This window comes from Neolamprologus multifasciatus, chromosome 7 (genome assembly GCF_963576455.1).
Source record: "Neolamprologus multifasciatus chromosome 7, fNeoMul1.2, whole genome shotgun sequence".
Classification (NCBI taxonomy): domain Eukaryota; kingdom Metazoa; phylum Chordata; class Actinopteri; order Cichliformes; family Cichlidae; genus Neolamprologus; species Neolamprologus multifasciatus.
The window spans coordinates 36809167-36834558 of NC_140445.1; the positions used below are offsets into that span (position 1 = coordinate 36809167).

General features: G+C 40.1%; 1 protein-coding gene across 4 annotated transcripts; it reads left to right on the top strand.

Moving 5' to 3' along the window:
* Positions 1-9375: 9375 nt before the first annotated feature.
* Positions 9376-24653, top strand: spina (spindlin a). 4 transcript variants are annotated; one of them, XM_085167224.1, is made up of 8 exons: positions 9376-9533; positions 14926-15029; positions 18031-18126; positions 20536-20584; positions 20694-20829; positions 21472-21589; positions 21698-21931; positions 23408-24653. In XM_085167224.1, the coding sequence occupies exons 3-8, from the start codon at positions 18087-18089 to the stop codon at positions 23605-23607; spliced, it is 777 nt and encodes a 258-aa protein (XP_085023350.1). In that variant the 5' UTR covers positions 9376-9533; positions 14926-15029; positions 18031-18086; the 3' UTR covers positions 23608-24653. The 4 variants fall into 4 exon arrangements, with proteins under 4 accessions (XP_085023350.1, XP_085023349.1, XP_085023351.1 ...); XM_085167223.1 differs by having other exon boundaries at positions 9377-11875; XM_085167225.1 differs by having other exon boundaries at positions 9377-9837.
* Positions 24654-25392: the final 739 nt, after the last annotated feature.

Here is a 25392-nt window from a genome sequence, read left to right on the forward strand (position 1 = left end):
GAAAGCGGGTGTGGGTCCCAATCAGCCAGGGTTTCGGGCGAGCTCATTGTGAAACCTGGCCCCACCTTATCATGTGATTTCCTGAGGTCAGATGGCCCAGGATGTGAGTGGGCGTTAAGGCGTCTGGGAAGGGATCTCAAAACTGGATTATAGATGGCAGAGAGTTGGTGTCGTAAACCACCGCCTCTGTTCAAAGATGGTCGCTCACAGTGGACATAGATGGCTTCTTTCACTCCTCTTTCAAACCATCTGTCCTCTCTGTCCAAAATGTGAACATTGGCATCCTCGAAAGAGTGTCCTTTATCCTTTAGATGCAGATGGGCAGCTGAGTCTTGTCCTGTGGAGGTGGCTCTTCTATGTTGTGCCATGCGCTTGTGAAGTGGTTGTTTGGTCTCTCCAATGTAGAGGTCTGGGCATTCCTCGCTGCACTGTACAGCATACACCACATTGTTAAGTTTGCGTACACATAAACTTAACAATGGTGAAGTCCAGATGCTTTTCTTTCCAAGCTCCTTAGATATCCAAAATTCACAAATGCCATGAAATACTTGAGCTATTGAGTTCCAGTGACTCTATTTAGACAAAGGGAGAACTTAAGAGGCCAGAACTGTTTTGTAAACATGTTTATTTCTGCTGTAAAGCTGAATATTTTAACATGGGACTCTATGGAGATTGACTCACTTTTGGTTCCTCTGGTGGACACTGGAGGAACTGCAGCTCACACTTGTTTCCTTGTTTTATTTGTTTGCCGGGAAAAGCAGACACCATCTGAGTGTTCACAAGAAGACAATAACCAGTTTCAGGGTGATTTTTTTTTTTCTTTTTTGTTGTCTGTCTGTACACAAGTCGCTGAACCATGATGAGGTCCAGAACAGCTGCGTGATTCACAGCAGAATTACTGGAAGCACAGTAAAAAGGCACCTGTAGAACATTTTGTTTATCTGATGAAACCGTGGATATGAAGTATTTTATTCTACTTTAAAGGGGGAAGTTCAAGCTGTTCCACATTTTATTGTAATTATTGCTGGGGATTTTAACATCCATGTGGACAACCCTCAGGACAAAGGGACTAAAGACCTGAGTAACACTCTGGGCAACTTTGGGCTGACTCAGCGTGTAACAGATGCCACACATAATAGAGGACACACTCTTGACCTACTGATCTACAAGGGCCTGAGCATTTCAAACATTACTGTGTCTGATGTGGGCCTGTCTGATCATTACTGTGTTTTCTTTAAAAGTAAAATCTCAGCCCACACAAATATATCAACAGCAGTGATCACAAAACGGTGTATAACTGAACACAGTAGTGCGATTTTTAACCAGGTCTTCCAATCCAATCCAATCCAATTTTATTTATAAAGCACTTTAAGATACCCAGCACCGGAACAAAGTGCTGTACAGAAAACAGCAAAATAAATAAATAAAACACATAAAACATAAAATTAAAACAGCCCTATATTAAAACAAAAACAAGATAAAACAGCATCGAATCACCTAAAAACAACTAAAATAAAAAATAAAAATAAAAATAAAAACCAACATCTCACATGGTGTCAAAGGCCAGGGTAAAGAGGTGGGTTTTCAAGAGTGACTTAGAGACAGGTAAAGAACTGGCCTGTCTAATCTCTAAAGGAAGCTCGTTCCACAGTTTTGGAGCTGCTACAGCAAAAGCACGATCACTTCTAAGTTTACGCCCAGTCCTGGGTACATGCAGGAGCAGCTGATCAGCTGACCTGAGAGAGCGGGTGGGTGTATAAGGCTGTAGCAGCTCAGAGAGATAAGATGGAGCGAGGCCATGGAGAGCTTTAAAAGCAAATAAAAGAATTTTAAAATGAATCCTAAAAGAAACGGGCAGCCAGTGAAGTGAAGCTAAAACAGGGGAAATGTGCTCAAACTTTCGAGTGCCAGTTAAAAGACGAGCTGCGGCATTTTGCACCCTCTGTAGATGACTAATATATGACGCGCTGACCCCAATATAAAGTGCATTACAGTAATCCAGCCGAGTGCTAACAAAGGCGTGGATCACTGTCTCAAAGTGCTGCCGTGAAAGAATTGGCTTTATTTTTGCCAGCTGCCTGAGGTGAAAGAAGCTAGATTTTACCACTGCTTTTATCTGATTATCAAACTTCAGATCACAGTCCACTTTGACCCCCAGGTTTGTGACAGTTGGCTTAACATACTGTGCCAGGGAATCTACATACACATTGGGGGTCTCAGTGGGGCTACCAAAAACCATCACCTCTGTCTTTTTATCATTGAATCTTAAAAAGTTAACAGACATCCACGCTTTAATGTCATCAAGACACTGAAGTAATGGCTGTGTAAGGTATCTGCCTTTTTTCTTTAGAGGGACATAGATCTGACAGTCATCAGCATAAAAGTGGAAAGGAATACCGTGCTTTCTCAGTACAGAACCAAGAGGAAGCAGATATAAAGAGAAGAGGAGGGGGCCTAGAACTGAGCCCTGTGGGACACCACACAAGAGGGGAGCGGGGGAGGACACATAGTCACCAAGGCTGGCACAAAAAGTTCGCCCCGCCAAGTAGGACCTGAACCACTCCAGTGCTGTGCCCCTAATGCCCACCCAGTGCTCCAAACGAGAGAATAAAATGGCATAATCCACGGTATCAAACGCAGCTGTCAAATCTAAAAGCACAAGAACAACACAGTCCCCAGCATCAGTTGCTAAAAATATGTCATTAAAAACTTTTAAAAGGGCCGATTCAGTGCTATGAAAGGGTTTAAAACCAGATTGGAAAACCTCTAAAACATTTTGCTTTTCCAGGAAGGCCATTATTTGGCTGTAAACTACCTTTTCCAGAATTTTGGAAAGAAAAGGTAGTTTGGAGATAGGCCTGTAATTTGCAAGAACCGTAGGATCAAGAGCAGGTTTTTTAATCAGGGGTTTGACTACTGCATGTTTAAAATCTTTAGGGACAACACCTGACATCAGACTATGGTTTACCAGCTCAAGAACCAAAGGACCAACTGTAGGTAACACCTCTTTTAAAAGTTGAGGAGGGACAGCATCATTTGGAGACCCTGCAGGCTTAAGATGACCAACAGTCTCCTTTAAAAAGGACAGAGTCACAGGCTCAAACCTGTCAAAGACAGCAGAGCAGGAAACAGAGACTGAGAGGTCATGAGCACAGGGAGGGATTTGAGCCCTTGTGGAGGAGACCTTCTCAATAAAAAAAAAAAAAAAAGTAAAAAGTTTTCACAGGCTTCTGATGAGGGCTCGATACAGTTAGTATGTGGTGCATTAAGAACAGAGTCAATAGTTTTAAATAAAACACGCGGGTTGTGACAGTTTGACAAAATAATGTAGATAACATTATTTAACACCTGACCTGTCCAGAGGTTCAGTCAATGAGCTCGTCAATAGCTTCAATGCTAAAATGTTAAATGTAATGGATACAATTGCTCCCATTAAGGTGAAGGTTATCTCTGGAAGGAAAAAGTCTCCCTGGAGAAACTCCACACTGGTGAAAAATGAAAAAAGAGAGTGTAGGAAAGCTGAGCGCAGATGGAGAAAAACAAACCTCCAGGTTCATTATGACATCTATAAAGAGAAACTTCACAATTATAATTTACAACTGAGGAGTGCAAGGAGGTCCTACTTCTCTGACATCATCACCAAAAACAGTCATAATGCTCGGGTCTTATTTTCTATAGTTGACAGGCTAACAAACCCTCCTGTGTCAGTGGCAGCTGAACTTCATTCGACCATGGCCTGCAATGACTTTGCCAAATTCTTCACGGAAAAAATCCAAAAGATTAGACAAGCAATTGGTACATCAACAGCAGATCCAGAATATGTACTGTGTCCACCGAAAAACTGTTTAAACACCATGAAACAGTTTCACCCTATTAACAGCAAAGACCTGGAGGACATCTTAGGTCAACTGAACTCCTCCTCTTGCTGTTTAGATGTCCTGCCAACAAGTTTTTTCAAAAAGGTCTCTAAGACTTTGGAGTCAGACCTGTTACAGATCGTCAACTTTTCTTTAATATCAGGTGTGTTTCCAGAATCACTAAAAACTGCTGTAATAAAACCTATACTGAAAAAGGACAATCTTGACAAGACACAAATGAACAACTACAGGCCGATCTCAAATCTCCCATTTTTAAGTAAGATCATTGAAAAAGCAGTTTCTCAACAGCTCAATTACTTCTTAAAACAGAATAACTGCTATGATGCCTTCCAGTCAGGTTTTAGACAGAACCACAGCACTGAAACTGCTCTGACCAAAGTGTTTAATGACATATGTCTGAACACAGACAGTGGAACAATGTCAGTCTTAGTTTTACTGGATCTCAGTGCAGCATTTGATACAGTTGACCACAACATATTACTCAAACGACTGGAGAACTGGACAGGTCTTTCAGGAACTGTACTAAACTGGTTCAAAACATACTTAGAAAACAGGAAATACTTTGTATCAATAGGTAACTTCACATCTGAGCAGACAAGTATCACATGTGGAGTTCCCCAAGGTTCCATCTTGGGACTCCTTCTGTTTAACATTTACATGCTCCCACTGGCACTGATTATAAAGAACAACAAAATAAACTATCATAACTATGCAGATGACACACAAATATATATCACAATGTCACCAGGAGGCCGAGGCCCTGTACAGGCTCTTGGTAAATGCATTGAGGAAATTAATGACTGGTTGTGCCACAATTTTCTCCAGCTAAACAAAAACAAAACTGAGGTAATAGTCTTTGGTGTCAAAGAAAAACGATTACAGGTCACCAGAGAACTTCAATCTATACACCTAAAAACCACAAACCAGGCGAGAAATTTGGGTGTAGTGATGGATGCAGACCTAAACTTAGAAAAACACATTAAGACAATAACAAAATCAGCTTACTATCACCTCAAGAATATTTCAAGGATAAAAGATCTGATGTCTCATCAGGACCTGGAAAAACTAGTCCATGCATTCATCTTTAGTAGGCTTGATTACTGTAACAGCATCTTTACAGGTCTACCTAAAAAAATCAGTCAGACATCTACAGCTCATTCAGAACTCTGCTGCTCGAGTCCTCACTAAGACCAAAAAAGTGGACCACATCAGTCCAGCTCTGAGGTCTTTACACCGGCTGCCTGTCCGTCAGAGGATAGACTTTAAAGTTCTGATGCTGGTCTATAAAGCTCTGAATGGTTTAGGACCAAAATACATCAGTGACCTCCTGACCCAGTATGAACCTTCCAGATCCCTCAGGTCATCTGGATCCGGTCTTTTATCAGTCCCCAGAGTCAGAACCAGACACGGAGAAGCTGCATTCAGCTTTTATGCTCCTTATATCTGGAACAAACTCCCAGAAAGCCTCAGATCAGCTGAAACACTCAGTTTATTTAAATCCAAGTTGAAGACTCAGCTATTCTCAGCTGCATTTAAATAAAGCACCAAATCCGCACTTAAGCTTAAATTTCAAAACTTACATTTTAACTACTGATTTTATCTACTGTTCTGATTTTATCTGTTTTGAATTTTGATTTTATATACTGTTTTGTTTGTTGTTTGTTTGTTTATTTGTTTGTTTGTTTGTTAGTTAGTTAGTTAGCTTGTTTTAATCAATTTTAAATCATTGTTTTTGTTTCTAATATATCTGTAAAGCACTTTGAATCACCTTGTTGTTGAATTGTGCTATACAAATAAACTTGCCTTGCCTTGCCTAAACACCCATCAATCCATCCATCCATTGGCTGGAGCTTATCCCAGCAAAAATGTCACAGGGCAAAAACTGTTTCATAATTTGGATTGTTTAAAGCAGTCAGTATTTCTCTTGATTGCATGAAGTAGTCACTTGTAATGGTTAAAGAAAATCCACGTTATAATTTAAGATGAAAGTTAGTAATTCCCAGTAAGTGTATATTTGTGCTGGACTAATATGCACTCACAGGCTGTTCACACAGGAACACAGACGAGACAAAATATGAAGGTAACCTTGACTGATTGATGAATGAGGGGAAGACAAGAAAGAAGCCAGCAGCATAAAGAGACCACAGATCTTGGATGAAACCTTCCTGGTGGAACGGCTGCAAAGAAACCACTACAATCCTTTTAACACAGCCGAACTAAACAGAGCTGAGATGGTTTGGCATGCAGACGTGGGAACTCCTTCCAAGCTGCTGGAGGAGCTCCAGTGGTGCAAAGCCGCTATCAAAGCAAAGAGGGGGGAATTGAAGAATTAGGAGAATCTTAAATATGAAACCCAGTTTGTTTTCCATTTTTTGTTGTTCGGTACAAACATTTGTTATCCCACTGACTTCAGCTCTGTACTGCACTGTGGAAAAAAGAGTCAAAATAAAGTGATGAATGAGTAGATGGGCTTGAACTTGTGACAGGTTCTACAGCGGGATCTTGAAATCATTTTAACTGTGCGATAGCAAGCTGTAATTATAAGTGGTTATCTCTGTTTTCTATATGATTTTATTTGGTAGCTGCCACATATCATGAGTACATGTGATATTTTTTCATAAAGCCCATTAGCCATTTGTAATTTTTGATGGTAATCAGCATAGATGGTGACACCAGCTAGAAAATATTATTTTTTGAAGACAAAGTCAACTAGAATTCTTACTTGTTCGACTGTTCGATGTCTGAAATGACTCTTTATACCAGTGGTGTCAAACATAAGGTACAGGGGCCACAATCAGCTTGGAAAATACTTAAATCTGGCCCTCTGGATAGTTTTAAAAAAAATGTGACGGAAAGAAGGCATACATTTTGTACTCTCAACTGTATTTTCATAGGTTTTACACTACTAACAAAACACTTTCATGGCCATTCATACAACACCAAGGTAATCATGTAACAGATAACAATTAAATGCCAGAGGTTCCTTTTTTTATTTCTCACTACAGAAATGTGACTTTTTTTTAACAGTGGGCCCATATTTAAAAGGAATTTTCATTTTCTTTGAATTAACTCTTTTAAATGTATTATTAAATTAGAAAGAGTGTGATTAGTGTCATTTACTACACCAGCATTTCTTTATCGTGTAGAAGAAGAAGCACATTGTTGAACTTGTGCTTATCACAGGGATTAAATGTGAAGTTAAACTTTGCTACACTGACAGAAACAGGAGATTCACTGGCTCAGCCCACTCAAAGCAGGTTGCATGTGGCCTACAATGTAAAATAAGTTTCACATCCCTGCTTTATACTGTATATAAATGATGAAATACATACTGTATATCATTTTCTGTTGCTTAGGGGTGTAGTAGTAGAGGTAGTACTTTTGTTTAATCTCCTAGCACTTCTTACCAAATCTCTCCTTTGGCTCTAAGAAGCATCCTGTCCACAGCTTTGACTGCACACTGCCTTTTTAAAATGCTTTTCTGATGGTTTGATCTCTTGCTAATCCAGTGCACATGTTAAAGTGTCCTCAGGTGACCAGCAGGCCACCCTAAATTGCCTCGATTGGATTGGAAGCGTGTGCCACTGAGCTGGACCTCTCCACTATGTGCTGTTGGAGCTTTTTGGAGCATTTTAATGGCATGATCAAATTCTGTGTGGTACAGACTGTCTGGGGCTCCAGTTTTGGAAAGGGAAACTTCAGTATTTTATTAGTCTGTTACTCATTAGCACTCATTAACAGATCTGTGTTTAGGCTTTGCACTGCTACACAAACCTCTCATCCAATTACAGTCACTTCTGGCTCCAAACAACTAACATGGTGGAGTCAGTGGGTGCCAGCAGCTGTCAAATTCAGGCTTGTGAAACAGGTTGCTGTGAGTTAGTGGTGTGGGAGATCTCTTATCTGAGCGCATGCTGGATTCAATATTAGCTGCCTTAATGTGGACCAAATTGTCCATGATGGTGTACAAGACATAGTTTTTGGATTGCACACTGGTGAATTTGACACCCTGTCATTCCATATCATAAAAAAAACCTCACATTTTTACCTTTCACACTTCAGTGGTCAGTGAGTTTATTACAGCTGCAGGACTGTCAGCAGACATTAAAATGGACTTTTTAAATAAACCCATCAAAATGAGCACAACAAACTCCACTAACTGACAGACACAGCAACACAGCAACACAGGCCAGACAGGAAGGGCAGAACAAGCCAGTTTATTGGTCTGTCTGTCCGTTTGTCCTTCCTGCTTGTCCCTGTTTCTGGCTGTCTCTGTCTGTCTCCTCCACTGTCGCATTCAACAGAAGGACGGATCACTATTAGGCAGGGAAAAACAGCGTAATGCGCCAGTCGGTGTACTTGAATTTCCTCTCGGTTGCACTATTTGGCAAAAAGAGTGAGGGGCGGGGAGAGAGAGTGAGAAGAGTGAAGGCGGCAGCAATACCGCCGGAAGTGTGGCTCTGGAGTACAATAAAGGCTGTATTCTCGCCTGTATGACTATTAAGTTAAATTAAATAAATTGATAGGAAATTTGATTTTTTTTGACATATGAAAAGTAAGAAAAAAAAAAAAACTTTGTGAAATAAATATAGAAGGACTATAAGTAACAGCTTCTACTTCTCCTTTCTTTAAATGCTTTTGATATGATTTGAATTTTCTGGTGTTGTAATAATGTTTTGTATGATTCAAGTTCAATATGTGAGTGTCTTTCCTATGCAACCTCAGAAAATAAAGAATATCATGTGTATGTCTTGCAAAGTTAACTATAACTTTTATCTATGAATTTACCTTTTCTTTTTCTCAGACTATTTTTTTCCTTAGAAAATTGACGTTTTTTCACCATAAAGTTGCAATTTCTTCCTTGCACATTTTCCTGTTTTCCCCTTAAACTTTGTCATGAATTTACTTAGTTTTTTTTTCTCAAGTTACCAATTTCGTTCATAAATTTGGCAGATTTCTTTTCTTATAACTTTTCCTGTTTAATTCTTGTAAATGTGGCAGTTGTTTTCTTGCAAATTTGCTTGCTTTTCCTTATACATTTGTCTGTGTTTTGTGGTAAACGTTTTTTTCATTAATGTACCATTCTTCTTCTAATAAGTTTGCAGATTACTTGTAAATGTCCCCTTTTTTGTAATGAATTTGACAATTTTCCACATTCATATTCCTACATTTTCTCCCTAGTGTGTCAATTTCTTTTACTTCTCTTATAAATTGGCCTTTTCTCATAAACGTGGCTGTGTTTTTTTCCTGCAAATGTGCTTGTTTTTCTTATACATGACCCAAACACAATTCATGAAAATTTGTTTTTTTCTACTAACTTTTCCAGCTTGGTCTCTACTTGTCCAGCCCCTAATTTATAGCTATTTATTTATTTTTAATTCCTCCAGTGGCACCAATAACTTCGTCACAAAACAGCTGGTTGTTCGTGTGGTTAAAGTTTTGCGCATCTTTCTTTTGGCCGCTTTTATTATGGAAGGCTTGACCGGAAACATGGCGCCTGGCCGCCTTTAGCTTATCTCTTCGTGGTGAGATGGCCGTGGAGTCTCAGAGGTTCCTGTGAAGTCGAAACGGGCTCTGTGGACAGACAGAAGGAGGCGAGAGAAAGTCCCTCGTTCACGGTCCTCTTCGGCCTCCGTGTTTTAAACAATATCAACGGTAAGACGGAAACAAACATGCACGTGTCTGCTAGCTAGCTAGCTAGTTAGCGCGCAGGTAAACAGAAACAAAAACACCGTGAGCGCTCGTTTTGTTGGTTACGTTCTCCCGCCGAGGGGGAGGGGCGGGGGGAGCAGCAGCGGCAGACTGGGTTAGGTCCGTCTGCCGCCGCTGCTGTTGCCTTTCTGTCTGGGACACTGCTGCCTTTTCCGCAGAAATGCCTTTCCCGGACGCCCCCTTGTCTTCCGCAACTCTGAGGCCCCTATCCGCCCCTTTCCCCTCTCATCTGGAGCTGTAAATAATAGTGAGTATAAAAGAAACCGAGCAACATGGCTGACGCTGGCCCTGCAGAACCTGCTTGGTCGTTTTGTCAGTGCAGATGATGACTGTATGATGATTATTGTGTACATATTTTTTCTAACTGAGCAGGTCAGCTCGATGCTCATCAGACTCCCTTGCAGAGAATAAAGGAAGAGGTGTGGGGGCTCGTGCTGCTGCTGCCATGCTGCAGATTAAAAACAGTGTTTGTAAGTCAGCCTCTGGGTTTGCTGCATTGTCTCAGTCAAATGCAGCCAATAAAGTAATTGGTTCTGCATGTTACTGGAAGCGGATTTAAATCCTCCAGCCGGATGGTAGCTACGCCCCCTGTGCCAACTTGTAACCAAATCAAAGCAAAGGTCACCTGGAGGCTGGTCCCCCAGGTGACGCTGCAGCTTACCTGCTATTGCTTCCCTCACTGAACAGAAAATCAGTAAGGTTTGGGAGTGAATGTGTATTTTTCTCTTTGTCTTTTTGTTTTCTTAGCACCCAGTGAATGTTAAATATTTGATTTTCCAGTCCTGTTTTTTTGTGTAACCTGAAGGTGACACCGACTATACCTAACACCACCTTTTAGTTTCTCTATTTCTATTTTAATTTTAGCCTACCTGTGTCTCTCTCCTGTTGTTTATCTGCTCTGATGTATTTTTTGCACTAGTAAGCCAGTCACTGCACCTCCTCCTCCCTCTTCTTTTTCTATTTTATGTCAGGGTCCAGAACTCCAGTGCTGAAAAATGAAGCAAAAAAAAACAACAACAACATTGCAGTTCCTCTAATGGCCACTAGAGGCTCCAACAGTTGTTAAAGCTGTTAAAATGGCCAACTTTACAGTTTACAAATTTTCTTGAAGCCAGTAGTGTCGTGGTTACTTTGTGCACTTAGCAAGTGAAAGGTTGCTAAGCTCAAAGCTAATATGCTTTAAGGTTGTTACAGTCACCTGTTTCAGCATCCACCTGTCTGTCAAAGAGGCCATGCCCCTAACTTTAAACCTCAGCAAAATCATAACAGGTGACTTATATAAATGTTATGTAGACTGTATAGTTGCCATGCAGGTGGAAAATATCCATAAAGACCAAAACTGTTTTATCAGGTTGCAAACATTTTAACATGATGGTCTATGAGGACTGACTCTGTTGTAACCAGCCTCTAGTGGGCATTAGAGGAACTGCAGTTTTTGACACTTCCATGTTACATCATTGTTATCATTGTTATCATGGCCAATGATGTCCCATTGTCCATGGTACATCATTGTCAGTGATGCCTGTAGTCTATAACACAAGCTGCCAGTGGTCAGTGATGATCATACAGTCGCCCTTCTGGTGTTTATTAATGAAAGAAAACCATTTAAAAAAACATGAAGAAAATGAATAAATTATATAAAGTCAACATAATAAGAATCTAAATGAGTGGCTATGCCGTCAAAGACACCAGAACACCAAACCTGCCAGAAACCTTTTTGAGCTCAGTGTTACACTGTTTAAAAGCACATGTTAGGGAAACTCTAGATTTATTTTACTTTCTGAATCACGACCCTGAAGAACAGTTTGGGCAGCGCTGGGACTTGATGTAATCCAGATGTTTTGGGAGGTGAAAGAACCCCAGAATTCCTCCATAGATTTTTCTAGTCTGGGTTTCCTTACGGTACCCCTACAGAGTGTGTGAGTACTCGTATTACTGTTGTTGTGGAGACGGATCTGTTCACGCAGTCACATTGCGGGGATGTGCAGCTCTTTCCAGTCCCTGTGAGCTCAGGTGTTAAATCTTTAAGGCTCACACTTGGTTACAGGTTAAGCTCGGGAATGTTGTCAGCCCTGATGGGGTAATTCTCCAGGAAATGAATGCAAGTGAGCTATTAGTTGGACCGAATGACGCTGATTCGTTGCTGTCCAGTTTTCCTCTTCCCCTCAGGACGGCAGATGACTAATCCTGTGTTGCTCCAGGCAACAAGAGGAAAATCACCACCAGCTGCAGCCAAGCACTGCAGAGCGTCTCTGGTGTTTCTGGTGGGTTAGTCTCCTCTGCAGGTGAGCGGGAGCGTGTTTGAACATCTGCTCTGCTGATAAAACCATCAGAAAACCTGTTTTTCTTTCCTCGCTAGTTCTGCTGCCCAGCACCAAACCGTTTGCTCTCTTATTGTGAAACGTGTGCTGATGGATCAACCCAACGAGTGAGCAATCAGTAGTGAAGGAAACATACAGCCTCTGAGGCCGGTTTTACAAAGATGGAGCTTGATTATGGTTGATTTAAAACAAACAGATTACCTTCATACTGAAAGAACCCATCCAACTGCTTACCCCAGTAGAAAATGTTGGTTAGAAGAAGAGGAAGCTCACAGGGAATGCTTAAAACGATTAAAAATGGTGCTGAGGTTATGTGGTGGGGGGTTTATTTTTTGTTTCTGTGGATAGATCGTGAACAGGATGTCAGCAGTCAGATTCGGGCAGTTTAGTAGTAAATCATGTCATTAATTTTTGCTAAAGTGGGCGTTTATAGAGATTCACAATGGCTCATTCTTCTGCAGAAGTATACAGCGTGGAAACGTTGGGCAATGTTAAATAAAATGTAGTATAAAATCAGACTGCTGTTTTTAAACAAAGTCAACATCTGGCTTGTTGGCTTGTTAGCTCGTTAGCTCTCACTCGTCTGTTATTTCACTGATGGCCTCAAAATTATTTGAAATTTCAAGGAAATTTGCGATAATGATGTAAATAGGTAAAAACAAATACTGAACAATATTTTTGTGTGATTGCAGCTTGCAGGCAGCAGCGTTACTGTGTTATAGCAGTGATGAAGCATAAGTCAAAGAACAGTCAAGAACAGAAGTTGCCTAAGTCGCGTTTTCAATGGAAACTTTAAGTAAAAGTGTAGTAAAACCGCTTAATACTTAGAGAATAATAATAATTCAGGTAGTGTAACCTTCACATAATGAAACTGAAAAATATTTTGTACCTGGGATGTTTCCTGTTAACCAGTTACTTAAAACCCTCCTTTTCTACCATGCAACTGCATCAGTAATTTGGTGCAGCAAGCGAGTGCTCCATTGTTTATTATTAGTCATTTGTTTATGCTAATAACATAAATGTTATTAGCATTTATTTATGGAGGCTGAGACGCTGCTCTCGCTCTCACAGATGTCTGAAGTTTCGTTTTATGTTTAAGGGAACATAAACTCATACCACCTTTATATTATATGACTTTTTTGTAATCACATTAAAATTTATAGCAGTATTATTGTAGACTGCATCATGTGTCGCAGCCCTAATTAGCAGTCACTTCAATTGCTCGCCTCAAAGCAGGGAAAAGTTCATGTCACAACCAGTTATTTTGCAGTTCAACCACCAGGCCTGAAGTAGATTAGAAAAATCGTTGTGTCAAGATCGATGAAGAAGCGAGGGATGGACAGACGTACAGAGATTTCCCACGTTGTTGGGAAGATGGCAGTGGAGTTCAGTCAGGGCAAGTCTTGAAGGTGTAGTTTTGAAGTCTTGAGCACAGCAGACAGTGAGCAGTTAGGGGGTCAGATGTGATACGTAACAACCCGCATACAGATAAATTATACACTGCAGGCCTTCCTCCCAGGCTCCACTGATTAATAATTGAAGTCTCATGTTCAGGACATGAAACCTGCTCTCTCTTTTCCAACGTGAGATACAAGGTGCAGCGTGGCCTGTTGCCAGTTAGGAAAAAATATGTAATATTCAAGGAAAAGCTTTTGTAGTGCATGTATAGAGGTAGGTCTTTAATTCTAATTACTGATTTGACCAGTTCCCGCCTGATGGTGGATAAGTGAGCGCTTGTGTTGTCCGTTTTCAGATCAGGATATTGACTAAAGATTTCACGATCTTTCGTCATCTTCAAGTGTTTGACAGTCAGGCGGCGTGCCGTGTCTAATTTAGGCATGCCTGTGAGCAAGGTGGTTAACCACCGACTGGTTGTTCTTGCAGAAACCGAGTTTGTGTGTTGGTTCAAGCTCCCGTCTGATGAATAAAACAAAGTTAAGAGGGTCTGATAAATATTGCAGCCTGCGATCAGAGTTCAGGGCCAATGCTCAGTTTGGATGGCAGCTGAGGTGGTAGAGCAGGTCATCTACTGATCGGAAGGTTGGTGGTTCGATTCCTGGCTTCGCCTAGTCTGCATGTCAAATATCCTTGGGCAAGATACTAACCCCAAATTGCTCTCCGATGCATCCATCGGAGTATGAATGTGTGTGAATGTTAGCTATAAAGCACTTAGAGAGATGTGCTTGTGCGAATGGGTGTGAATGGGTGAATGCACAAGTTGTGTAAAAGCGCTTTGAGTGCTCAGATGAGTAGAAAAGCGCTATATAAGAACCAGTCCATTTACCATTTACCATCTCTCTGTCCCTTAAACCTGTTCTGAATATCCTGTCCCTCACCTGGAATTTGCTATAAATCAATAAAATCTGAGGGAACAGGTGTGCTTTGAAGATGGCTGTCAAATGGAAGACTTCTAGTAACTACCAAATTTACAAAACTTTCACTGGTGATTTGATTTTAATTACGTGTTTAAGTGAAATTGTCACAGTTTATCACAGAAAATTAGTTTGAAGTACCGACTTACTATAATCATGTAAGTCAAGATCCATTGACATGCTTCTTTTTATTTAATATTTTGGGGTTTTGTGGCTGTTTATTTTTCTTTGAAGGCGGTATTGAGATTGTTCGCGGGTCGGCTCTGGCTCTTGGGTGTGTCCCGATGCTTTTGCCTGAATGTAATCTTCCATATTTTGTTTAGATTTCACTTTTTAAGGTATTTCTACTTTGTTATTTGTTTTTATTCGCGATATTCTGCAGTCATGCAGATGTTGTCGGGTCTGTTGTGGTAAACTGAGAGCCGAGCCCGAAGGCAACGCCATCAATTTACTGGTCGATCTGTCAGACCTTAACAGAGAGAGAATTTAAATATGAAGATGTTATTGTGATGTGATCACAGCATGGAACTTCATTATGACACATGTCTTTTAGTGTAACATCAAAAACATTTAGGGTTTAGAGTTAATGCGAGAAAGCCATCGGTGCTGAATAATTGTTTAATGAAATGATTTCTGTCACAGGTTTGAATCTGGTTTTGCTGAAGAGGGTTGAGGAAAACGAGCTCCAGGTCCTGGAAAGCAACCTGCTGAACCGCTCATCAACTGTGCTGAATACTGCAGACCGGGTAACCACTGCACAGCCTCATTGACCGCCTCAGTTTGTCTCTACTTTTAGATAAAATTGGTGTAATTTTAAAGCCATTATGTGATGATAATTATAACACTAATTGTTTGTTGGGTCTTTGTGGATTGATGATGCACATTCAGTCGTGTGTGTTGGTTTCCACAGGACCAATGTTCCCTCTAAGCTGCACGCGTGCGCAATTGCGCACTGCTGGCACGGTCTCTGCGCACAGAAAATCTGCGTTGCGCACAAAAAAAATCTAACCTGAATTAAAATTAAAACTTTAACACTTCTGTTTTGCAGTGTTAAGTCAGTAAGTGACTGGCTGCTCCCGTATGGGACCAGAATGATGCCACCTTATTCCATAGTTCAGCCAATAATGCGATTCACATTTGTATACACGCAGCTAATCAACGTCGTTGACAGGCTATGACAGCGTCCATATGTGCTGACACCGGTGTTTTAGCGAGCAAAGCGGCGTGGCTGATGTGGAGTGATGCCACGTTAATGACAACGTGTACAACCATTGGAGATGTGAGCAGGACAGACGGAACAATTGAATGAAAAAGTGTGGACTTTATACCAGTTTTTAAATTGTGTTGATCGGCCACGTAAAACCGGAGTTATGATAAAAATATCTGCACTGTTTGGTTTCCTTGCTGAATACTGTCGTTGTTTATATTTACTGCGGGAAGAAACGGTAAAAACAGCATTTTATAAGAAAAAAAGCTCGAAAGCCTGAGAGCAAAAACAAACTCCACCCCCCTCTCCCTTTCCTATTCGTCCAAAAAAGTACAATGTCGACCAGTCAAAAAATGATATGGCAACGTGGCATCTAGTTGTTAAGAAACGGGAGGAAGTTTTAGGAGTGACAGCGGTGCTTTGAGATGTGAGAGATTTGAGACGTTTAGCGCAAATCTTGTGTAGTTAGTGTTTAGTGTAGTCAATAGTTTTGTTGTGTGTGTCAGAACAATGAGGCGACTGCTGAATGTTACAGGAGTGATACATCTGCTGTTGTCAGGCCTGCAGGTATCAGGCTGTTGTTCTCCTTTATCTCATAGTGGACAGAAATTATTTTTTGGAGTGGCACAAATAATTTGTGTGGCATCAGATTTGATGCAGAACAGCTGATTGTTCTGTAAATAGTTTGAAATGTTTGTTTAAAAACGCCTTGGCTGCATTTTTAGGTAAACAGCTGCAAAAACTTGTTTTTTGTTGTTTGCTAAACTTAGTTACTTTTTTGAAGAAGTAACTATATAATTAATTGCCCAACATTGGTCATTATATACTGTATTATGCAGACAGGACTCTCTCCCAGACCACAGACTCATAATACAAGTCAGAGCTTGAAAAAAAAAAAAGAAAGAAAAAAAAAGTAAGTTGTGTTTTCAAAATTGGAGTTCAAGTTATTTTTACTTCCAATAGTGTTAACATACTACACAGGTCAATGACTAGATTTTTTTTTTTAATTTTCATTGTAAGTGGGCTAAAGCAGTTAATTAAATGTAGTCTAACATAAATGTAAATGCTGTAATTTGATTATTTTAATAAACCATGTAACTTGGATGGATTCGATGCTGCTGTGACCACAGTGCACACATCTAATGTTGCTCACAGTGGTCCAAGGGACCGCTCAGGGAGTTGAAAAATTAGAGGGAACATTGCACACGACTCTCTGTAGCTCTGTGAAAAACTAAGTGCGTCTGTGATTCAGAGGCTTGTAGACTCACCTTTAGCAGGAGTAACCTGAAGTAATGTTTGACTATCAGTCCCTCATGTTCTTGTGGAGGAATTTTGACCCACACTTCTTATGACGTTGCTTCAGTTTATTGATGTTTGCAGGCATTTGTTGTTTCACAGCTCTCTGAAGGTCCCACCACAGCATTTCAGTCAGGTTGAGGTCTGGACTTTAACTGGGCCATTGCATCACCTCGATTCTTTTTCAGCCATTTTACTGTTGATTTGTTCCTGTGCACACTTCAGTGCTCCAGACCAGAAAACTCACAAAATATCCAGTTTTGGACCATTCTGTTTTTGATTAACAACACCTGGCTGCTACTTACCCTCCTAATTCCTATGCAAGCACTTAGGGTGAATTTAGTTTTTCACAGGACTGTAAAACTGGCTGACATCCAGCAAAGACAACAAGTTAATCTTACGGTATTTAACAGAAATGAGTGTTTTTTTTTTTGTCATTTCTGACATTTGACAGAAAAATCTCTCTTAATCCTAAGGAGATGAAACCCCAATTTAATAAAGCTTGTCACCAATCATATTGGTGATTTGAAGTTTCTATTTAGTAGAAAGTGGGATGTTATTTCATAGATTTGGACCACACTCATCCTCAGCTTCACATGTAAGAATACTTTAGTTGTGTCCCATCATCTTTCTGATTCTTACATCTGGGATCTGGTTGCATAATTGTGTGCTTATTAAACATTTTGTCTTCCGTGAACAATACAAATGAAAACAGTCACGGTATCAAGGTGCCGAGCCTCTAGGTGTAAGTGTGCGCACCATAGATAAAGAGCTTAAGGAGGGAAGAAAAGACTGAGGCTGTGTGTGAGTGGGTGTGTGATTGGATGAAGTGTATAGTGATTTGAGCTGAAGGAAAAAGTGCAGTATAAAAATGTCACTTCACCTCTTCCTCCCAGTGCACATAATATTTGATACCAACATGTTCTATGTATGTAAAGATATGTGGATGTATTATACAGGCAATAGTAGTTAGCGCAGCCTGATCAAGGAGTATTATATTTAGTATTAAAATGTTTAAGCAGTTAAATGGGGTCAGAGTTGTTGAGTTCCCCCCCTGCATCTGGTCTTTGTGCCCCACCAAGCTCTACTTGTGTTGGACCTGTTTGAATGGAAAATTCCCAAAACAGAAAGGCTCTGACATCATTTTTTGTTGATCATGTACAAACATTTTCCACCACTAGATGTCAGTAAAGTTGCAGATAATAACTTTTTTTTTAATTCTTTTTTTTTGTTGTCCTTGGCAGGTTTGAGCTGTAGTTTTGTGGCCGGGCAGCCTGGCTGCCCCCCTGCCTCCAGATGAATGAAGAACACTCCGGGACACAGAGACACAGCTGATACAGGTCAGGACGCCCTCACTGCCCTGTCACACACTGCTGCACAGAAATAGTGTTTGTTTTCTGTTGCATTTCCAGTCAAGTCCAGTGTGTTAGAAATGAATGCAGATAGTTGACCAGTCTTAATCATACCTCGTAAGACCTGTCATTCAAATCCAAAGATGGTTGTAGTGGTGACTTAGAGATACTGACAACTGCAAGCAGCAGTGATGAGTAGAAATTCCTGTTGTACTTTTAATGAAGTCAGCCTGAGTGGTGCATGCATAGCTGCTGCACTGTGGTGCAAAATCTCTGTGGGCCACACAGCCACAAAGAAATTGACAGTCATGCAGAAGTGCATGAACTCACTGTGAAATGATGAAGTTCATGAAACTTTGACACAAGTTGATCCTAGCAGCCTTAGAGACTCACAGAAACTATAACACGCCTCTTTGGGTTAGGCGTGTTTGGATCTCAGAGGGTTCATTCATTTAAAATCTCATTGAAACTTGCTGCAAAGAGAGAGTCCAACATAACCAAGTGTTTACTTTTGAAGCCCTAAGCTTTGGTCACTGTGTTTAAATATCTCAGTGTTCACGAATTAAAGGCTAATGTAGCCACTGAAGAACACAGGCGGAGCCTAAATATTCAGTTTGGACTGTATATGAGACTCAAATTAGAGCAGGTGAATTGGTGAATATTTTAAATGAATTATAAACTTCATCCGTCTTTCCAGTTTCTTAACTATTTATCTGTCTTGAGGTTGGGGGGGGGGGGGGGGGATCAAAACGTACACAGGGCAGACGGCAGAGTAGTAGGCTGACAGTCACAGTGCTAACAGAGAGAGGTTGACAACCACACACTGTCAAATCCACTGCAATGGCCAGTCTAGAATCGCTCAGTGATATAAGATGCATCATTTTGGATTGTGGGAGGAAGGCGAAGTACCTAGAAAGAATCTGTGAAGAAACGACCCTGGTGGCAAGCTTTGACGTGACAACACTGTACCGGCCTGATTTTATCATCATATCATATCATATCACAGTTTGAAACAGCAGTGTTGAAGGGTTAGCAAAGACTTTACCATGTAAAAGCAGTTTAGGAATCTAGCCTACTTAAATTAGGGAACAAAAGTGGAGTGATATCAGCTGAACATGAGTAATCATCACATTTTCTTCTTTAGGCTACGTCCACACGTACACGGGTATTTTTGAAAACGCAGATTTTTCTATATGTAAATGCCATTTTGGGTCACTGAAAACAGAAATTTTTTAAAACTCCTGCCAGGCTGGAGATTTTCAAAAACTGTTTTTGTGTTTACGTGTGGACGAGGAATACGAGATTCAGTCACACAATATCAAAGGTGTGCGCCGTTTTTCACGTCACAGCGTGCGCGTAATTGTTTACATGAGATGAATTTCTTCAATGGCGGACATAAACAAAATACTGTTGCTGTTAATCTTACTATCTGCAGTTTCACACGCTTACATATACACGCGCAGTTACTGCCCCTCCAGTTAGAAAGACAGAGGCGTCAGAGTGAACTTCAGACGTGGCTTCTACATTCAACACAGACGCTCTCACAACCCAAATGCTGATGTTGGTTTTGAATAAATTAAATTAAAAAATAAAATAAAATCTATGTATGCTGTATGCATTTTGCTCTTTCCTAAGTTGTGAGTCCACACAACACTCACAATACTGTCTTTAGTTATTAATATTTGAAATGATGAAGCCACTTGAAAAGTAACACCTAATTAGCTGCCTTTCCAGAAAAACAAAAACTACTTCGTTAGTACTTAAGGTTTTGTGAGGGTACAAAACCCTGTTTACTCTTTCCCTCCCAGGCTTCTAGACTTCTGATTGGCCAACATTTTGTGTTTACATGTGGATGGAGATATTTTTTCAAAACTGCACATGTGGATGGGATTTAAAAAAAAAAAAAAAAAAAAACGAAAACAGAAAATCTCAGTTTTCAAAAAAAAAATAAAAAAAATACACCTTTACAGATAGATATGTCTTTTGTTTTGTTGGTTTGCCCTCGTCTGGCTATAAGTGCAGTATTTGGATGGTTCAGTTCTAATTGAATGTGATTTTTTTTTTTGTTGTTTTTTTTGTCCAGTTTTAAAAGCATTAGAGCAGAAACACCAGTTTTCTTTCAGAGGAGGTTGATGAATGCTCAGAGCTGGTAATAACTGTGGCTTCCCGAGTCTACATCAGAAGACGTGCTGTTTGTTACAAAGTGATGCAGCAGTATGTGAGTCAGTGCCTGGGCGTTTTTCCACCTTAATTCAAATGTCTCTAATAAAGGTGAGCAGTAACAGGAAATATCCAGGACTTGCAGTAAATAGGCTGGAACACATAAAACCATCACCATTTTATATGAGCAGGAAGCTGCCGTTTGGTAAATGATCTGTATCGTGCGTTTCTCCTCAGGGCATGCAGGTGTTTCTGCCAATATGATGAAGAAAAAGAACCCGCACAAGTGAGTAAAGACGTGCTGCGGCTCATTCATTTTTATCCGGCCTGAATATTTGCTCTCGTGTGCAACTTTTTAAGGGCAGGGAGCATTGATTGTATTGTTTTGCATAAAGGAAGCATAAGAGCAGCCTCGGCCCACCCACCAAAGTCCTGTCGCAGCCTCGACGCAACATCGTTGGCTGCCGGATCCAACACGTCTGGAAGGAAGGAGGAGGACATGTGATCTGGAAAGGAACTGTACTCGACCAGGTAACCAGAGGTTTCTATAAACTGTCCAATCATATGTCACTTCATTCTGTCTGTATACACCTGAGCTCACTTTCTTCTGTGTTAAAGATATAAAAGAACAATGTGACCACTCTGATACCACCAATTTTGAAGCTTCAGTGTTAACGTTTTGGCAACACACCCTATAGAGAGGTGTATTTCAGTGACTTGAATTACTTAAGACAGGGGTGGACAACTCCAGGCCTCAAGGGCCAGTGTCCTGCAGGTTTTAGATCTCACCGTGGGTCAGTGTACCTGAATCAAACGATTAGTTCATTACCAGGCCTCTGGAGAACTTCAAGACATGCTGAGGAGGTAATTTAGCCCTTTGAATCAGCTGAGGATTAAGGGCACATCTAAAACCTGCAGGACATGGACCCTTGAGGCCTGGAGTTGCCTATACCTGACTTAAGGTAAAGCTCAACAGAGTGGCAAAGCATTTCCTAACTTACATAATTAATTAGTAAACTATTTTAAAAAACTGCAGTTTTAAGCACTTGGCCTTTATTTTTCTGTTGCTGTCATATTATTATTATTATTAAATATTATTATGATGTTACTGTTGCATTAATTTATGAGGTTGTGTGGACACAAGCACAAAAATTGGGTATTTGTGTCCCACAGGTGCCTGTGAACCCGTCTCTCTATCTGATAAAGTATGATGGATTTGACTGTGTTTATGGTTTGGAGCTTCATAAAGATGAGAGGGTTCAGGGACTGGAAGTGCTCCCCGACAGACTTGGTAAGGCTGAACGTAATTTAAACCCTTTTATTTTTCTTCTTCGTCTAAAGGACACAGCAGACATGTAAACAAGTAACATGAGTCGTGATTTCATTTTGACCCCATCAGCCAAGTCCCGTCTGACAGACGTCAACCTGGCCGATGCCATGATAGGTAAAGCGGTGGAGCACATGTTTGAGACGGAAGAGGGTCCGAAGGAGGAGTGGAGGGGTATGGTGCTGGCCCGGGCTCCCATCATGACCAGCTGGTTCTACATCACCTATGAGAAAGACCCTGTCCTGTACATGTACCAGCTGCTGGACGACTACAAAGAAGGAGACCTGCGCATCATGCCCGACTCTAGTGAGTGAAATTCATTTTTAAAGAGACTCTGCCGAGCATTTGGATCATATTTGCATATGTTGTCCACATTAAAGGCCATTTTCTGTTTAAATAAAATGAAAGTTGATGTGCTTTCTATGTGGTAAGGATCGTATTCTAAATGAACTATTCTATATTTTCCAATATTTCTGATTTTAATTTCGTCTAAAAGTTGTGCTGCACAGTCTCACCTCCATACATTATATATACATTGGTTAGCTGCAGTTGTTGGGCAGCAATTGGCTTTTGGGAGAAATTGTCCATCCCCATTCATGCTGTTCTTATTAAAGTAATCTTGAAGGATTACTTGTGTAAAGGGTCAGATTTACCCCTAACAGTAACCTAACCAAGCACAGTACCGTGCAGAAGTCTTGCTTCAACCCTATTTTATTTATTTATTTATTTTAACTACATGGCTTTTAAGGAGGCAGACTTTCTTTTGATTTTTGAAAAAGTGGTTTTCAGCAGTAATTCTTCATCATGAGGCTTTTTGGAAATCTTTCAGGTTTTCTTTTGACATTGGATACTTTTTCAAATATTTGAAAAGGACTATAGATACGAAATAAACAGTAACTGAACATCATGTCCTTGAGAAATGGGAGGAATAAAATCCAGCAATGACCTGATACATGATGTTAGAGATATATCTGGAGCTTCAGGTGTTTCATCTATTGTTCACTGAAGCATCATCAGAATTGATTTAAGTGGAAGGATGGCTGTCAAGAAGCCATTCTTACTGAAGGGAAACGGGGAGACACATTACACAACAACTGAACTGAAAATCAGTTGCAGCAGCTCTGATGGAGTGATGAATCTAAATTTGAAATATTTTGGTTCAACTTATTGTCAGTGTGTACAGAGGAGGTTGGGAGAGGTACAACAGTGAGCCATGTAAAGCATGGTGGAGCCTCTGTCATGGTTTGTAACTGGACATCACGGAATCATGAATCCAGAAAAATGCCATTAGATTTTGAATCACCATGCAATACCATCTGAAAAGCAATGATCCCAAATACACTGCCAATGCAGTAAAAGGATTGGCACATGGATAGAGAAACACACAAAGGAACATAATGAGTCACTATCAGGCCTTCCATAGAGCCCGGCCTAAACCTGACCCAAAGAGTAAGTGAGAATAAAAAGCCCATAGAAATGAAACTATACAGCAGATGGAGAAAAAGTAAAACTAAGTGCAAAAATAAATGTCCAAATAGACTTCATGTCCACCCCTATTAGCGGGAGTTTGTAGGTCTTTAAAGTGGAACAGTAATTTCTGTCTCAGTGTTAGGACCGATTTAAAACGATAACCTGTGAGTTATGGGTGCAACCTCAACATTGCAAAATGGGCTAAAACCTTAAAATGCAAACATGTTGGTGAATCTGTAACATTTTTACCTATTTAAGAAAACAAACAAACACACACATCTGTTTTAGCACCTGTCTCACTTTCTCCTGCAGATGACAGCGTCCCAACAGAGAGGGAGCCAGGCGAGGTGGTGGACAGCCTGGTGGGTAAACAGGTCGAGTACGCCAAAGAGGACGGTGGCAAACGAACAGGCATGGTCATCCACCAGGTAGAGGCCAAGCCGTCCGTCTACTTCATCAAGTTTGATGATGACTTCCTCATTTATGTGTATGACCTAGTCAAAACTTCGTAAGACTCTGTGGATTTCCTGAAGCCCACCCAAACCCAGTGAGATGGAAAGAAAATGCAGCACACGTCAAGACATCTGAAGCATTTAACCCGGACGTGTTCTTTGGACCATCAAAGATGAAAATAAAGACTGAAAAGAAGATTTTTCACAGCGGGAAATTAGAATAAAGGCTGTTTTTGCGAGTCAACTTGTTTCTCTGCAGGAAGGTTTAAAATGGAAAAAATACCTCCTTTAAACCCTTAAAATACTAGGAAAAAGTTACCTTTAATAGGTCTAAAAGCTTTTGAAGCCCTGTGTTACATTTCTGGAAAAAAAGAAAGTAAAAGATCAATTTTAGATTAGAAAATAATGCAACATGGATTAGATTCAAGAAGAGGCTTCCTTTTTTTTTTCTTCTTTTTTTTTGTACTAAACAGCAATCTTGTGAATAGATCAATAGTAGCCATCTCTTTTTTGCTCGAGCATTTAAAGATTCTTCTGGAAAGATTTCTGTGTCATGTTTTCTACTGAAGCTCACCTGGCCACAGAAAAACAAGCAGACTCCCAGTGAAGAAATGTAGCCTGAAGCCGGTTGTTGGAAGGGACTTGACTAGAAATCAACAAATCAAACAGACTAGAAGATGATGATGATTATGATGAAGATGATGAAGAAGAAGAAGGATTCTTGGACTGGAACATTTCTAGTCACGATGAAGGAGGAGTTGGTGTTTGGACTCAGACGCCACATCTCAGTGTTGACGATAACTTCTCCATCTGCCTAGAATTACCACGTATGGAAGCTCATTTCTGCCATGATTAAAAAATATTCATGCTAAAGGCAGTATTACAATATTTCTAAGTAAAAATTATGAAGTCCTAAATCCGAATAATCAGATAGTTTTGAAGGGTAGCTAGATGCGCTGTTTAGTATACGTGTCACTGAATCGTGAATTCATACATTCGCATTTCTGTGTGAATATGCAGAATTTGTAGTTCAGGCTCTGTTGGCCAGTAACAAAGGTAAACAGAGCAAAGCAAGTGAGGAATGTCTGACAGTGATTTAACTTTTTTTTTTTTTCTTTTTCTTTATATACAGATAAAACATGACAGCCAGAAATGCTGGTTGTTCCCAGGGGTTAATTCAGCAAATACATCCACAAACATCCAATCATTTTCACAATTTTACAAGTTTAGTTAGTTTAGTTGTTCAAAGAAAATGATAGGAAAAAAAAATCTGAATCTTGACTATTTTTTAGATTCATTTCCGACATCAGTTTTATTTAATATTACAAACTTTTACAAACAAAGCCAAAAGTATTCACTTATTATGTTGATGTTGAACTAAGTAAACAGTATTTCATTTTAAGATCAGATTAAATAATACTTTGACTTGCTAGCTAATATTTAAACTAATGATATACAGTCCTTGCCCAGTGAGATAAAATCTTTGCCTTTAAAATAGGGTCATGTTTCATAAGTCTGACTAAGCAAGGCTTTTATTATTGGTTTGTTTTTGTTGTATTTAAATGGTAATTTTTTTTCTTGGTACAAATGGGCTTCCATACAACAGAACTCCATAAGACAGGAAGTGAAACAAACTGGTTCCATTTTGACAGTTTAATGTCAAAGCTGGACTTTGTAAAGCCCTGGAAACTGTTGGCCCAAACTAAACGCCTTCATCCTAGCCGGGTGGTTTGGTGACATCTCTCTGAAAAAGGAACTGTTGAAAACATCAAAATGACCTTTGGAAATATCCTAAACGCCAATTTGTGGCCCATCTGATTGGATGAAGGAAAAACTACATTTTTT

Excerpts from the sequence above, each read along its gene's own strand:
- spina (XM_085167224.1), top strand. The coding sequence starts at position 18,087 with ATGAAGAACACTCCGGGACACAGAGACACAGCTGATACAG. Across the intron at positions 20,585-20,693 it reads AAGAAAAAGAACCCGCACAA|GAAGCATAAGAGCAGCCTCG; the intron begins GTGAGTAAAGAC and ends TTTTGCATAAAG. Across the intron at positions 20,830-21,471 it reads AAGGAACTGTACTCGACCAG|GTGCCTGTGAACCCGTCTCT; the intron begins GTAACCAGAGGT and ends TGTGTCCCACAG.